Raw genomic sequence first — 17,005 nt, 5'->3', positions numbered from 1 at the left:
CAGAGCTGTGCATTGTCTATTTATGGCCCCTGTGCCTGTGCAGCAGGGCTCGGTGACTGTCACTGTGCCTGTGGCAGTCTGGAGTTACCCAGAGAGAACAAAGCTGCATACACAGTACACAAGGGAGTCTTGTATCAACCTTGTCCTGCTTTCTAGGGCTGAGTAAGGTACCATGGCTTGATCTCAGCTGCCCTCTTTATTTCAAGAAGTTGGCATCTGAGCCACATTAGGTGTATTGTGTTTTCTCCCTTCTGGAGGGTCATGCACTGACTCTGTGCTATTGTCCATGGTAATATCTCAGCCTACACAACCCTTCCCCATCCTTTCTCAGCCTTTGATAAATCTTTCCCATCTTTCAAGACTCAGCTCAAGTAACAACTTTCCCTACAAAGACTTTTCCTGGCTCCCCTAAGTGGACCAACTAGGAATTAACATGGTCAACTAGAAAGAGCGGGAGCCTTAGAACGAGCCAGACTTGAGTTAGGATACTAGATCTGCCACTTGGCCTGTCACTCTGGCCTCAAGTTTCAATTTTTCCATCCATTTAAATGAGTATAATAAGACCTGTCACAGGATTGTTTTTTGAGAATTAAATAAGAAAATGCCTACCATAATTCTTGGCATATAGATGGCATTCATTAAGTGTTTATTCTTTCCCTTTTAGACCCATAACGTCTTTCTCTGGACTAAAATAGCACTACCTCTACTTTTCTTTTTTGTGGGAGAGACAGAGAGTCAGAGAGAGGGACAGACAGACAGGAAGGGAGAAAGATGAGGAACATCAATTCTTCATTGCAGTTCCTTAGTTGTTCATTGATTGATTTTTCATATGTGCCTTGACTGGGGGACTACAGCAGACCGAGTGACCCCTTGCTCAAGCCAGCGACCTTGGGCTCAAGCTGGTGAGCCTTGCTCAAACCAGATGAGCCCACGCTCAAGCTGACGACCTCGGGGTCTTGAACATGGGTCCTCCGCATCCCAGTCCATCGCTCTATCCACTGTGTCACCACCTGGTCAGCCTGCCTCTACTTCCGAAAGAACATCTAAGTGAAAAATTACAATATGGAGGAATGTTTCTTTTCCACTGGATTTGTTCTCTGAGGAGCAGGGATGATGTTTTCCAACAGTCTCCAACACAGAGCTTGGAGAGGATCTATGGGTTCAACGAGATGGCCCATGATGTTGGTTAAATGAATGAGCCTCAGACATGATGGAAAATCTGCACAACCAGGGCTTTTGAGGAAGAGGAAAGGCAATAACATGATTAACCTAAAGAGGAGAGATTTCTGGGTGCTGGTTAGAAATAGTTGTGGGAAAGGCTGATCCAAAAAAAGGAGACCTCGTTCATTTCATCTACTCTGAACTATAAGCAAGGACTGGTACTTCTACAAAAGGCAGGTTTTGTTTCAGTGGAAAGAGTAACAATCAGAATCATTTTTAAAAAATGGAATGAGGCCCTGGCCAGTTGGCTCAGTGGTAGAGCGTTGGCCTGGCGTGCGGGAGTCCCAGGTTCAATTTTTGGCCAGGGCACACAGGAGAGGCGCCCATCTGCTTCTCCACCCCTCCCCCTCTCTTTCCTCTCTGTCTCTCTCTTCCCCTCCCGCAGCCAAGGCTCCATTGGAGCAAAGTTGGCCTGGGCGCTGAGGATGGTGGCTCTGTGGCCTCTGCCTCAGGTGCTAGAATGGCTCTGGTTGTAACAGAGCAATGCCCCAGATGGGCAGAGCATCGCCCCCAGGTGGGCATGCTGGGTGGATCCCGGTCGGGCACATGCAGGAGTCTGTCTGACTGCCTCCCCGTTTCCAACTTCAGAAAAATAAAAAATAAAAAAATAAAAAAAATGGAATGAGACTACGTTTGAGACCATGAATTCCTCTACCTGGGGAGACGAGCAGGGAGTGCTTACCAAAGGACTTGTGGAGAAGGGAATTGTGTATCTGGTCAAACGATGGACTAACCTTTTCAACATGAGAGTCTGTTAACTCAGTCTTATTTTACACAGAAGGCATCCCATCCCTTTGCTCTTCAGACTTCTGAACTTTCTCTTGGTTTTGTGTGCAGGTGAAGACACCTGGAGATGTCCAGGCTGTGGGGACCATGTTGCTCCAAGCCAGAGGTTGTACAGAACTGTCAGTGAAGCCTGGCACAGCTCTTGCTTCCGGTAAGTGGGTCTGTCCTGTTTTACCAGTACACTATAGGCTAGGAACTATTTCATTTTCTGGAAAATACAAAAACAAGCTTTTGACTTGAGTGTTTCCATTTTGGTGTGGAGTGGGGAGGGATATGCCAAGGTGAAAGTGGAAGAGCCACAGTTGGGTCAGGTGCAGCTAGAGGTGGGTGGGGAGATGAAAGGAGGCCTTTCCAGAGTGTCCCAGTGCTCTCCCTCACTTTTTAGATGAAGAAACAGGCCCAGCCTGACGGGGCGGTGGCACAGTGGATAGAGCCTCGGACTGGGATGCGGAAGACCCAGGTTCAAGACCCCGAGGTCGCCAGCTTAAGTGAGGGCTCATCTGGTTTGAGAAAAAAAAAAAAAAAAAAAAAAAAGCTCACCAGCTTGAGCCCAAGGTCGCTGGCTCAAGCAAGGGGTTACTCTGTCTGCTGAAGGCCTGTGGTCAAGACACGTATGAGAAGGCAATCAATGAACAATTAAGGTGTTGCAATGCACAACGAAAAACTAATGATTGATGCTTCTCATCTCTCTGTTCCTGTCTGTCTGTCCCTGTCTATCCCTCTCTCTGACTCTCTCTCTGTCTCTGAAAAAAAAGAAAGAAAGAAAGAAAGAAAATTTAAAAAAAAAGAAAAAGTTTCAAAGACAGATGGTGGTGGTGATTGCGCAACAACGTAAATGTACCAAATGCTGCTAAACTGTACACTTAATTAAACAGGGTAAATTAAAAAAAAAAAAAAAAGAAAGAAACAGGCCCAGAAAGAGTGACTTCCCCATGCCTACACCACTGATTATGCAAGTGCCTTAAGTGTTGTTGTTTTGTTTTTTTTTCATAGTGACAGAGAGTCAGAGAGAGGGATAGATAAGGACAGACAGACAGGAACAGAGAGAGATGAGAAGCATCAATCATTAGTTTTTCATTGCAACGCCTTAGTTGTTCATTGATTGCTTTCTCATATGTGCCTTGACCGTGGGGCTGCAGCAGACCGAGTAACCCCTTGCTCGAGCCAGCCACCTTGAGTCCAAGCTGGTGAGTTTTGCTCAAACCAGATGAGCCCCTCTGGCAACCTCGGGGTCTCGAACTTGGGTCCTCTGCATCCCAGTCCAATGCTCTATTCACTGCGCCACCGCCCGGTCAGGCAAGGCTTGTTTTTAGTGCAGTTGACAAAGCCAGCTCTTCATCATAGCAAACTGCCTCCCTAGTTTCCTGCTCTTTTTTTTTTCTTTTGTGATAGAGACAGAGAGAGGGACAGATAGGGATAGACAGATGGGAAGGGAGAGAGATATGAAGCATCAATTTTTTCTTTGTGGCTCCTTAGTTGTTCATTGATTGCCTTGACCAGGTGTGTGGGGGGGTGCTACAGCAGAGCAAGAGTCCCTTTGCTCAAGCCAGTGACCTTTGGGCTCAAGCCGGTGACCATGGGGTCATGTCTGTGATCCTACACTCAAGCCAGCAACCCCACGCTCAAGCTGATGAGCCTGTGCTCAAGCTGGATGTGCCTGCACTCAAGCCAGCTATGTCAGGGTTTCGAACCTGGGTCCTCTACATTCCAGTCCAACATTCTATTCACTGCGTCACCCGCCTGGTCAGGTTTCCTGCTCTTTTTTTTTTTTTCTTGCCTGCAAGCACTGTCCCAAAGCAATGAGCAGGAGCTTGCAATATAGAAAGAAAAAAGTAGTTTAATATTGAATTGGCCAATACAGAGATGGTGAACTTATACTCTAAAGACCTGACTCCCTAATGGCATGTGGGTTACAGATTATATAGGGTGAAATCACAAGACACTGGTGGGTTAAGGGTTAGGATTGTGCTGGATGCTTATTGGTCAGAGGTGAGATATGGGTAATAAATAATTTCTTCAGGTCTTAAGGACAATTCTGGGTTCCTCTGTCTGGTCTCATGGGAAAGTAGTTGGGTTTTTCAGGAGCTGAAATGTAACTTAGGTCAAGATGTTACCTTTAGGCCCTGACTGAATATCTTTTTCTTTTTTTTTTTTCTAAAGTTGGAAACGGGGAGGCAGTCAGACAGACTCCTGCATGCACCCAACTGGGATCCACCTGGCATGCCCACCTGGGGGCGATGCTCTGCCCATCTGGGGCATTGCTTCACTGCAACCAGGGCCATTCTAGTGCCTGAGGCAGAGGCCATGGAGCCATCCTCAGCGCCCAGGCCAACCCTGCTCCAATGGAGCCCTGGCTGCGGGAGGGGAAGAGAGAAACAGAGAGGAAGGGGAGGGGGAGGGGTGGAGAAGCAGATGGGCGCCTCTCCTGTGTGCCCTGGCCGGAAATCAAACCCGGGACTCCTGCATGCCAGGCCGACGCTCTACCACTGAGACAACCGGCCAGGGCCCTGACTGAATATCTTAGTTGATTAGAACATCGTCCTGACATGCTGAGGTTGCTAATTCAATCTCAGGTCAGGGCACACCACACACAAGAATCAACCAATGATGCTGACCTGTGGTGGCGCAGTGGATAAAGTGTTCACCTGGAATGCTGAGGTCACTGGTTCAAAACCCCAGGCTTGCCTGGTCAAGACACATACAAGAAGCAACTATGAGTTGATGCTGTCTGCTCCTCCCCCTCTTCTCACTCTCTTTCTCTCTCTCTCTCCTCTCTCTAAAATGAACACATAAAATCTTAAAAAAAAGAAAAAGAACGAATAATGGCATGAATAAGTGGAACAAATCAATGTTTCTGTTTTTTCTCTCCCTTTCTCTCTTAAAAATAAATTTAAAAAAATTTAAAAAAGAGAAAAGAGGAAAAAATTAAATAATAATAAAAATGGATAAAGCATCAACCTGGAATTCTGAAGTTGCTGGTTCAAAACCCTGGTTTCCCTGGTCAAGGCACACATGGGAGTTGATGTTTCCTGCTCCCCCTCCCCTTCTTTCTCTCTCCTCTCTAAAATGAATAAATAAATAATAATAAAAAAAGATGTTACCTTTAGCCTGCCAGAGGTCTGACCTTGTGATCATTAGTCAGGTCAAGGTTACTGATTTCTTCTACTTGGGAGGTTGCTGATTATTTTCTTCTGCTTTGTGTTATTAACTTTATTATAGTTCTTATTATTCAGAGGCAGCTCAGTGTCTTGAAAATAACACAGACTCTAAAGTCAAAGTTGTTTCTGCTGTCTGAGGCTCAGTTTTTTCATCAGGAAAATACAGATATTAAGAATCTATCTCAGACTTATTAAGATTGAATGAAATAATATATGGCCAGGGCCCAGCATATGGTGGGCACTCACTGAATGGTTGTTCCTTTTCCCCATGAGATTAGAATATGCAAGAGTGGGAGCTTGTCTTTGCATTCTCTAGAACATAAAACAGTGCCTGGACTGAAGTCATTCCTCATGAGAGGCTGGGTGGGCATGTGTGGTCCCCGTGGTCTGAAGTGGTGGGACTGTGCTCACATCCTGAGAAAGAGACAGACTAGACAGGCACCACATGTTCTAAATTCCAGCACCCACATACAGCTCTTGCTGCAAAGCATCCCTCATCCCCCATGCTGATATCAAGTAATTTAAATGACCTTTAAGCACTTGCCTCCACCCGGGAACTACGTCGGGGGTTGCTCTGGCCTCTGGAAGAGCTGGAGAGGAACCAGCATTTTCTGCCCTTTCAGCTCTAACACAGCTCTCCAGTCTTCTCTGGATCTAATTGCCTTGGTTCCTCCTCTTCCTCTCAGGGAAATCGATTCTACCTTCAATCCTCCTTTTAGTAAGATAGGAACAGAGTCAGAGCTATAAAGGACCTTATAGACAAAGCCTTGGGCCCTGGCCAGATTGCTCAGTGGATAAAACATTGACTGAGCCTGCAGTCATGGGTTTGATCCCCTAGTCAGGGCACAGATGAGAAGCAATCATTGAGTGCACAATCAGATGGAACAACTAAATGAAACAATGAGTTGATGCTTCTCTCTCTCAGACTAATGGAAAATTTATTTTATTTAATTAATTAATTTATTTATTTATTTTGTATTTTTCTGAAGCTGGAAACGGGGAGAGACAGTCAGACAGACTCCCGCATGCGCCCGACCGGGATCCACCCGGCACGCCCACCAGGGGGCGACGCTCTGCCCCTCCAGGGGGTCGCTCTGTTGCCACCAGAGCCACTCTAGCGCCTGAGGCAGAGGCCAAGGAGCCATCCCCAGCGCCTGGGCCATCTTTGCTCCAATGGAGCCTCGGCTGCGGGAGGGGAAGAGAGAGACAGAGAGGAAGGAGAGGGGGAGGTGTGGAGAAGCAGATGGGCGCTTCTCCTGTGTGCCCTGGCCGGGAATCGAACCTGGGACTTCTGCACACCAGGCCGACGCTCTACCACTGAGCCAAACGGCCAGGGCCTTATTTTATTTTTTAGCGAGAGAGACAGAAACAGAGAGAGACAAAGAGGACAGATAGGGACAGACAGGAAGGGAGAGAGATGAGAAGCATCAATTTTTTGTTGCAGCACCTTAGTTCATTGATTGCTTTCTCATGTGTGCCTTGATGGGGGTGGGGGGCTTCAGCAGAGCAAGTGACCCCCTTGCTCAAGCCAGTGACCATGGGGTCACATCTGTGATCCCATGCTCAAGCCGGATGAGCCTGCACTCAAGCCGGCAACCTCGGGGTTTGGAACCTGGTTCTCCACATCCCAGTCCAATTCTGTATCCACTGTACCACTGCCTGGTCAGGCTCAATGGAAAAAATTTTTAAAAATTAGGTAAAGCCTTAGGCTAGCTCCTTTATTTTAGACCTGAGGCTAAAGAGCAGCATCAGAACCTGATGAGTTCCCAGACATGTCATGGATGACAACAGCTGGCATTAGAACTGAAGTCTTGGGCTATTTGTAGGTCTGGTCAGATGCTAGCTTGTTAGCACTGTGTGAGAGAGAGAGAGAGAGAGAGAGAGAGAGAGAGAAAGTGTGTATGTAGCACTGTATGAGAGTGTGTGTGTGTGTGTGTGTGTGAGAGAGAGAGAGAGAGAGAGAGAATATATGAGACAGCGAGAAAGAGAGAGAGAGAGCGGAACACACAAATACATGCTCATAAAGAGGTAAGGCACATTATCATGTTAGATAAGAGTGGGTTGGCAGTGGTGAGAACGAATATGGCACCATGTATTAGACCGGTAGGGTGAGACCAGACCTTGGTTCAGCAACCTCGGTACTTGAGTTCTGGCTAGGAAAGAATTCAGAGCCAAAACTCAAACTATAGGAGAAACTTTAATTAGAAAGTCACAGAGGTGAAGAAATGGGTTTTAGGCCTGACCTGTGGTGGTGCAGTGGATAAAGCATCAACCTGGAATGCTGAGGTCACCGGTTCGAAACCCTGGGCTTGCCTGGTCAAGGCACATATGGGAGTTGATGTGTTCTGCTCCTCCCTTCCCCCTTTATCTCTCTCACTCTCTCTCTCTCTTTCTCTTCTCTCTAAAGTGAATAAATAAAAAAGAAATGGGCTTTAGGAAATGAAGTTACAGAGGCAAAAGAAGGGGCCCTTGGACAGGAGAGGGAAGGGTAAAGAGAACACATGAGGTTGGATGGGGGAGAGTATCCAGAGTATTAGGAGATCACACTGGTTCCTCCAACCTAAGGGCTTTTCTTCTCTTTTTTTTTTTTCTTTTTCTTTTTTTTTTTTCCTGAAGCTGGAAACGGGGAGAGACAGTCAGACAGACTCCCGCATGCGCCCGACCGGGATCCACCCGGCACGCCCACCAGGGGCGGGCGACGCTCTGCCCACCAGGGGGCGTCGCTCTACCGAGACCAGAGCCACTCTAGCACCTGGGGCAGAGGCCAAGGAGCCATCCCCAGCGCCCAGGCCATCTTTGCTCCAATGGAGCCTTGGCTGTTGGCTGCGGGAGGGGAAGAGAGAGACAGAGAGGAAGGAGGGGGGGTGGTGGAGAAGCAAATGGGCGCTTCTCCTATGTGCCCTGGCCGGGAATCAAACCCGGGTACCCCGCACGCCAGGCCGACGCTCTACCGCTGAGCCAACCTGCCAGGGCCCTTTTCTTCTCTTTTATTTCTTTCTTTGCTTGCTTGTTCTTTCTATTACCTAAGGGCTTTTAAGGGTGGAGATTTTAGGGGAGGTCCCAGGGGAGGATCTTAATAGAATATTCATCTGCTCTCCAGGTGTGTCCTTTTAGGGTCATGGTCTCTACTGATAGGTTGGTGCTAGGGCAGGGGTTCCTTCATTCATCTGGTCCTGAGGTCCACCATGGAGTCATTTGTCTGGTTTTGTTGCTTTTCTGGGTCTGGAGCTGAAACACAACTGAGGCCAGGCCTTTTTGTCCTTGCTTCGGTGTCTTTCTGTACCTGGGCCTGCCCATCATCCTGGCTCTGCTCATGTCTAGCTGCCTACCACAAGTGCAAGACAATGGAATGAGACTGTCTGGTTTCAAATCCTGGCTTTGCAATTTTTTAACTGACCTTAGGTGACTTCCCTGAACTTCAGGCACCTCATCTATGAAATGGCACTAAGAATATACTCATCCCACAAGATTGTTGGGGAAGATTAGATGTGATGACCTATATAAAGTGCATAGCACCTGATACATAGAAAACTCTTCATCAGTACCTATTACTTATACTGTGAGTGTGTGTTTATACACTTGACATGCATACATTTATTTTTCTTATCACATATACACTCATTGGTCATCTGATATGGAGCCTCAGGGATTAAGGTTAACTTTGAACTACCCTTGTATAATTAAAGCAAAGATAATGCCTGTGGGGAAAGTAGAGCATCCAGGTTGTCTGTTATTTACAGCTTTGTCTCAAGGACAGAATCTCTATCTAGCACTATTGCACGAACGTATGTCCTTGATTCCTGAGCCTTCCCCACACAAACTGGATGGCTTGGACCCTGGTCATTTGCCTGGGTAGAATGGTTGATTTGGAGCCAGTTTGACTTTTATCCAAATGAGGACTATATTATTTGACTCCAAAAGTAACCTGGTTATGAGAAGCATGAGGAAGGCATTAGCTTTAATAGTCTTTTTTGTGTGTGTGTGTGTGTGACAGAGAGAGGGACAGATAGGGACAGACAGACAGGAAAGGAGAGAGATGAGAAGCATCAGTTCTTCATTGCGGCACCTTAGTTGTTTATTGATTGCCTTCTCATATGTGCCTTAATGGCAGGGGGAGGGCTACAGGCAGAGCAAGTGACCTCTTGCTCAAGCCAGCAACCTTGGGCTTAAGCCAGTGACCTTGGGTTTCAAGGTAGCGACCATGGGTCATGTCTCTGATCCCATGCTCAGGCCAGCAACCCTGCACTCAAGCCAGCATCTTTGGGGTTTCGAACCTGAGTCCTCTGCATCTCAGTCCAACACTCTATCCACTGTGCCACCACCTGGTCAGGCAGCCTTAATAATCTTTTAAGATCTCTTTCACCCCAGCTCATCTGTGATTCTCTGATAAATTCAGAGTGTCTGGGTGCAGGTCTGCTAGAAGAAGGACCGTCCCTTTATTCTCCCAAGGAAATTCATTCTTCATGACGCCCTTTCAGCTTTGGTCTTAACCAGCTGGGCTACAGTTACAATAAAGGAAATGACTTTTCTTTTCCCCATCCCCCACACCTTTGTTTTCCTAATCACAGGGTGGGGCTGGACAGTGAATGGGTTTGGCCCAAAACTCCTTTCCTCACCTTCTCCTTATACTACTACCCTACCCCCCATCTGCACCCACATCCTTAATCCTGCCTCTTACAGCCTTCCGCTGGTTTGTCAGGTCCCTCGGACAATAGGAAAAGCCACTTTTGGCTGAACCTGGGCTGTACAGTAGAGGCCAGCTGACAGATCTCCTGGAAGTAGCCCAGTCTATAATTGTGCTGGTGCAGCTGGGCACCTGGCCAGGACCCTTCTGCTCTCTGGATGCCTGGCTAACCAGCTCTCTGCTTCCTGTCCCCAACCTTCACAACAGGCCTGTTTAGATTCTAAGTATCTCTGGCTTTCCCTTTCCTTGAGCAGTCCTGTTAGTTCTAGAGCTGGGGCCATTCTCTCTGAAGCTGTCTGGAACTGGCTCCCTCTCAGCGGGGAGGCCAGGAAAGTATCTGGACTGTATGTCATTTTGTAGCTGGAATTAAAGTGTAGAGCTATGAATGGTGACCTGGCTTCTTGGCATGCTTGCATACCAAAGAACCTTGACAAGTTTTATGACAATTGTTTTCTCACCCTCATCAGAGGTGCGTGGCCCAAGAGGAGAGGTCATGGGAGGAGGAAAAAGCTGCCTCTATTAGTCTTTATGGCCCCTACCTGGGACTCTGTTACTTGATCTGGTTCCTAACAGCATTATCAGAGGAGAAAAGCTACCATTCTTAAAGCTCTTGGGAACTGTTGAGAGCCTCCTTTCTCAGGATCATGAATACAGACTATTTGAGCTTCTCTTTTGAGAAGTGATTTCTCATGCCTGTGCTCTAGAAAAGGGATAATACAGATAGAAAGCTGTTATCACGTCACCAGAAAACAAACCATTTCCATTTAAATTTGTGACTCCCGGAAGGTCCAGTGAAGAAATGATATACGTAGTGACCAGACTGTGGTGTAATAAGCTGGCTGATGACAGTGTTGTTTTTTGTGGGTTTTTTTTATGATGCTGGAAATCATGCTCATTTTATCACCCACACTACCATCTAAATAAGCACAGTAGAATTATAATTCTAGTAATAGGTTCCATGTATTGTTCACTCTGTTCTAGACACTGTCCTAAGCATTTCACATACATTATCTCATTTAATTCTTATAACAACCTAATAACTGTAGAACTGGTCTTAACCTATTTTATAAATAGGGAAGTGTAGGTTACTTGCTCACAGTCAGAGCTAGTAAGTAGCATAGCTGGGATTTGAACCTGGGCATTCTGACTCTTTACTTATAAGTCTCTTTGCATTCTTGAATATGAGTGTGTCATTTAATCTCTTTCAGGCTCAGTTTCCTCTTCTGTAACTTCAAGGTAAAAACACACCCTGCCTGCCACACACTGGGTGTCAAATGACATTGAAGGATATTGGTTCATGAATTCTCAAGTGTCAATAAAAGTGCTGTTAAATTTCTCTTGCGTCTCCATCTCCTGGATCAGGAGTCAATGGAGCAGCCATGCCATCTGCTGTTGTACTGTAGATGTTGCTATTGCATTTATTGAGTCTAGCCTTTGGCTCTGGTTTGCTCGGTTGTCTAGTTTATCTCTAAGGAAATAGCTAGCCAGCGGGTCACTAAGGTCAGCTATGGGACAGGGCGCTGGGGCCTTCCTGATAGAGGAAGGGAAGGACAGACACCTGGACCTTTCTTTGCCCCCACAAGGGGCTCCAGCATTAACATACAGTAGGACTTCTAGTATGTAGCAGCAGCAGGTAACCTTTAATGTGCCTTAAAAAATGTTTTTTAGCCTGACCTATGGTGGCGCAGTGCATATGGTGTTGACCTGGAATGTTGAGGTCAACCATTCAAGGCCCCAGGCTTGCCTAATCAAGGCACATATGAGAAGCAACTGTGAACTGATGCTTCCATCCCCTCCCTCCCTCTTGGCTTTTTCTGTCTCACTCTCTCCCCTCCCTCTCCTCTCTAAAATTAATAAAAGAGAAATATTGATTTGTTATTCCACTTATGCATTCCTTGGTTGATTCTTGTATTTGCCCTGAGTGGCAATCAAACTTGCAACATTGGTGTATTGGGACAATCAACTGAGTTCCTTGGCCAGAGCACCTTCAAGTGTTCCTTAATCCTGCACCGTTCTTTGAGAAGAAAGAAGTAAGACCATGTTGAAATCCCACAGCTGCTGTTCAGGGCACAGGTGATGAAAGGGTTGTCCTGATACACCAAGGCTGTGGGTTTGATCCCCAGTCAGGCCATCTAAAAGAATCAACCAATGGCCTGACCAGGCAGTTGGCGCAGTGGATAGAGCGTTGGATTGGGATGCGGAGGACCCAGGTTCGAGACCCTGAGGTTGCCAGCTTGAGCGCAGGCTCATCTGGTTTGAGCAAAGCTCAACAACTTGGACCCAAGGTCGCTGGCTCGAGCAAGGGGTTACTCGGTCTGCTGAAGGCTCACAGTCAAGGCACATATGAGAAAGCAATCAATGAACAACTAAGGTGTCGCAACAAAAAACTAATGCTTGATGCTTCTCATCTCTCTCCGTTCCTGTCTGTCTGTCCCTATCTGTCCCTCTCTCTGACTCTCTCTGCATCTGTTAAAAAAAAAAAAAAAAGAATCAACCAATGAATTCATAAGTAAGTGAAACAACAAACTGATGTTTCTCTTTATCTCTAAAATCAATAAATTTTACAAAAAGAGTTATGAGAATTAAATGAAAGCATATGTAAGCAAACCCACTTCAGTGCTTTGCTCATGGAACTGTCAGTGTTTACCGAAGTGGGAGCTCCATGTCCACGATTGCTAGAACATGGTGTCATGTTAATAAACACCAGGCAAAAGACAATCCTTGGCATTCATCTTAATTCAAGTATGGAAATCTGGATAGAACCTTAGAGACTTAGTCTAACCCCTTTACAGCTCATGAAATTGAAACTAGAAAAGAGAAGATAGGAAGCCCAGGGTGTATGAGGGTACCCAGTCATATGAAATGTATTTAGATTTTCAGACTGGAAGAAATGTTTCTTAATATAGTGAAAAACAAACATATCAGCCCAGTAATGGAACCACTGTTAGTGACTTCTGAGGAACCATGAAGAATGGGGGCAATACCACAAGTATGAGTATTTGTTCTACACCTACTATATACCAGGTGCTGGGATCGATTAGTGAAATAAAAATGGAGATGGCTAACTGTACCAGTTTTCAAAAAGGAGGAAAAAGAGATCCTGGAAACAGTAAGCTCATAATCCTTTTTGACTGACTACACAAAATTCTGATGTAATTCTGTGGAATTTTGCAGATGATGGAATAGGTGCACAGTACTTAGAAAAGAAGCTGATCACTAGGATAGGATACAGCAGCAGTGAATTACTCATGACTGATTAGGTTGGACTTTATGATTTTACTGGGTTGTTAGTCATGTGACCCTCTCTTTATTTCTACAAGGCATTTGATAAAATCTTTCATGATACCCTGACAGTAAGAATATGGGCAAAATATCTACAAAAATCAGATACAGGAGTTCAACAAACCCAGCAGTTTGGGGCCCTATATTGGAGAGGTGGGATTCCTGAATGTCTTGCTAGGGCTCTAGTTGAGGAAAGGCCATGAGACTTGAGGTCCGCAAATCCAGCTTTTCATCACAGTCCTGGGAGTTACCTTAGATGAATTACCTAATATCTCTGGGTTTGCCTTGCCCTTCCTGTGCTGTATTATTCCTCGATAGGTTGTTTCAGGGACTAAACTAGATGGTGAGTGTAAAAGGCCTTTGTAAACCAAAAATGTTTTGTAAACATTAGTTACCCTCACTATTCTAGTACTGTAGTTGATCATAATGGGTGGGGGTCTTGGATCTATGTTTATTTCCTAAGCATCTATGGACTCCAGGTATGGGTCTCATGTAGTTTGATTTGCTGGTAGACAGATACCAGAGCCATTCCTGTATGTGATATGTTTGGGGACACGTCAAGGGAATCCTTCCCGGAGGAAATTTTGTGCTCTGTTGGAGTTGTGCCTAGGAAAAGGAAGAGACAGCCACCAGCTGGAGACACAGGAGACTGCAGAAGGAGCTAAGAGAACAAAGGCTTGGGGCTTGAGGAGACTTATGTGGACAGGTCAGGAAGTAGCAAGTAGAACAGTTGGTGGCAAGAGTAGTGACCTGGTAGGAAAGCTAAAGAGACAGTGTCAGGGGTCCTGAGTGCAGTGCACCCAGGCAGCCTTTGCCTTTAGACAAGAGCTCTAAGAAAAAAGTGTGAGGCATCTGTTCTAAATTATAGGACTTCTTCTTATATTTGTTCATTTATAATTTTGAAAAGCAGCACTAGTCCTGGCAAGGTAGCTCAATTGGTTGGAACATCATCTCGAAGCACAGAGGTTGCCAGTTCAATCCCAGGTCAGGGCACATACAGGAATAGATCGATGTTCCCATCTCTGTTGCGTGAGCACTAAAAATCAATAATTTTTTTATTTTTATTTTTTTTTACTTTTCCAAAGCTGGAAACCGGGAGGCAGTCAGACAGACTGCCGCATGCGCCCGACCGGGATCCACCCGGCACGCCCACCAGGGGGCGATGCTCTGCCCATCGGGGCGTCGCTCTGTCGCAACCAGAGCCACTCTAGCGCCTGGGCAGAGGCCAAGGAGCCATCCCCAGCACCCGGGCCATTTTTTTGCTCCAATAGAGCCTTGGCTGCGGGAGGGGAAGAGAGAGAGACAGAGAGGAAGGAGGGGAGGGGTGGAGAAGCAGATGGGCACTTCTCCTGTGTGCCCTGGCCAGGAATCAAACCCAGGACTCCTGCACGCCAGGCCGACGCTCTACCACTGAGCCAACCGGCCAGGGCCTCAATAATTTTTTTTTTAAGTGAGAGGTGGGGAGGCAGGGAGGCAGAGAGATGGACTTCCATATGCACCCCGTCCGGAATCCACCCAGCAAGCCCTCTATAGGGCAATGCTCTGCCCATCTGGGGCCGCTGCTCCATTGCTCAGCAACTGAGCTATTTCAGTGCCTGAGGTGAGGCCATGGAGCTATCCTCAGCACCAGGCCAATGCTCTACCGCTGAACCAATTGGCCAAGACAAAAAAAAATTTGTTTAAGTAGCACTTAAGTATAAGAAAAATTAAACAATATCAAAATAGAAAATGAATACTATTTCATTCTTGCTTCTTGTCTCACTACTCTAAAGAGAAACTGGTAACCATATGGTGAAATCTTCCAGGGAACCTCTAAGGATTATGTACATAGACTTTGCATTCATTGAGTGCTTCTCTATGTGCCGTGACAGGGATTGTGTGCTGGGATGACACTATCCGCTGGACCACCCAGCCAGGGCCGTACATAGACTTTTGAAACAATGGCATTATACTGTAGACTCAGACATTTGGGTTTTTTGGGGTTTTTTTTTCATTTTATTTTTTTTTCCTTTTACAGAGACGGAGAGTCAGAGAGAGGGATAGACAGGGACAGACAGACAGTAACGGAGAGATGAGAAGCATCAATCATTAGTTTTTCGTTGCGCGTTGCAACACCTTAGTTGTTCATTGATTGCTTTCTCATATGTGCCTTGACCGTGGGCCTTCAGCAGACCAAGTAACCCCTTGCTTGAGCCAGCGACCTTGGGCTCAAGCTGGTGAGCTTTTTGCTCAAACCAGATGAACCCGTGCTCAAGCGGGTGACCTCGGGGTCTCAAACCTGGGTCTTCTGCATCCCAGTCCGACGCTTTACCCACTGTGCCACCGCCTGGTCAGGCCAGACATTTGTATTTTTTACATGACATTTTACCTGGAACAGTTTCTTTTTCAGCACCTGGGAATTTGCAGCTGCATAGTATGCTGTTTGTATGGATGTGTTATTGTATTTAGCCCACCTCTGTTGATGGGCACATGGAGTGTTCCTAATCTTTTGATGTTAAATCGTGTCAGACACATGTCTTGGCACATCTATAAGAATATTTCTCTAGGCAATGGAAAATTTTTAGCAATAGAATTGCTGAGACTCTCATTTTAGAAAGACGAAGGCTGCTGTAGTTTGGAGAATGAGCTGGAAGAGAGCATAGGCAGGAAAAATGGTCAGTAAGTGGGGGTGGCAATGCTCACCTTTCAAGGTTCAGAGGCTACTGTGTCTTTAGGAGCTCCCTTCCCTGGTTGAAGTCCTCCTGGCCAATAGAAGGCCCCACATTAACACAGTTCCTTGGGTTTCACCTTATCTGACCAGAGCTTTCTTCTGAGGAGAGGTTGGGGTTATTTATTCATTTAGCACTCCTCCCCAGAGTACTCATTCTAGGCTGTTGTCTTCAGCTTCTCATAGATTCCTTCAATCCCTGTGTCTCAGCTGGTTCTGAGGAGTCAGTTTGCTTGGCTCCCCGCCAGGTTTCCAACTTGTGAAATGTGCAGGAGATTAACACCTTTCATGCCATCTTATCCTGTCCTTAACTGCCAGTCCAAGAATCCCTGCAGATGCCTCTGGCAGCTGTAACTGCTAAATCCTCTACCAGCTGCTTTGGGGGGAAGTACAAGAGAAGTTTTCCATATCGGACCAGTATCCAGGGACAAGAGGGGGAAGTATATCCTCCAGTGCTACCTTTCACTTCTCTTCCCAGTTTTGGGTGGTTTGGGGCCTTTAAAGTTGGCCCTGAGGAGCCACAACACACTTGGGTCTGAGTGGTCAGCAGCTTATCACATCTGGTGATCAGTCCTTCAGTGGTTCCTGCTGAAGTCTGGATTTATGGGAGTCAGATGGATTCCACTTAGGAAAGGCTTCCGCTTCAGCTCAGAACAGGGAGGGATGGCTGGCCCTCTTCTAGGGGGAGGCAGTTTTCATGGCATTGAGAAGTCCTCTCACTAGTTCCCTACACACCCACCCACCCACCCACTGAGTCCTTTATAAGGGGAGTGGGGGGAACAGAGAACGCCTGCAGCCTCCTGCTCACATTCCTAGACACCGACTCACTGCACTCGCCACCACTGGAACAGCAGAGCTGTGTGAAATGTCAAGAGGAGTTATGCTCATGGGCTCCCTGACCCCCGTCTCTTTGTGGCTTGCATTTTCTTCCATCCGCACTTGGTTCATCAGATGGAAATCAGAGGGTGCAATCAGAAGGTAATTTGCTAGTTCCAGACTTAATTTGGGTCCCCCTTCTTGCCTGATAGAATTACAGGGAACATAATAGATTTTTGGTGAGAAATAGTTGGCTCTGTGGCTGGAAGAAAGAGAGCTTCCAGCTCTCCAGCTGGGCACCCCTTTCAGTGTCCTGTGTGTTGTTCCCCCCTTCTACCTCTTCTCTTGTGT

The 17,005-nt window shown here is 46.5% G+C and overlaps 1 protein-coding gene across 2 annotated transcripts in view; it reads left to right on the top strand.

Annotated features, from left to right (window-relative positions):
* The window catches only part of LIMK2 (LIM domain kinase 2), a 64,342-nt gene that overhangs the window by 10,867 nt on the left and 36,470 nt on the right, over positions 1-17,005 (top strand). For both annotated transcript variants that reach the window (XR_010749344.1, XM_066370486.1), the window contains exon 2: positions 2,059-2,158. Coding sequence is in view for 1 of the 2 variants with exons in the window: in XM_066370486.1 (XP_066226583.1) it covers positions 2,059-2,158 (100 nt within the window). In the remaining variant the exon portion in view is untranslated. The remainder of the gene's footprint in view (positions 1-2,058; positions 2,159-17,005) is intronic.

This window comes from Saccopteryx leptura, chromosome 2 (assembly GCF_036850995.1).
Source record: "Saccopteryx leptura isolate mSacLep1 chromosome 2, mSacLep1_pri_phased_curated, whole genome shotgun sequence".
In the NCBI taxonomy this organism is placed as follows: domain Eukaryota; kingdom Metazoa; phylum Chordata; class Mammalia; order Chiroptera; family Emballonuridae; genus Saccopteryx; species Saccopteryx leptura.
Note: the sequence above shows the minus strand (reverse complement) of the source record. Positions and strands in the feature narration are given on the sequence as shown.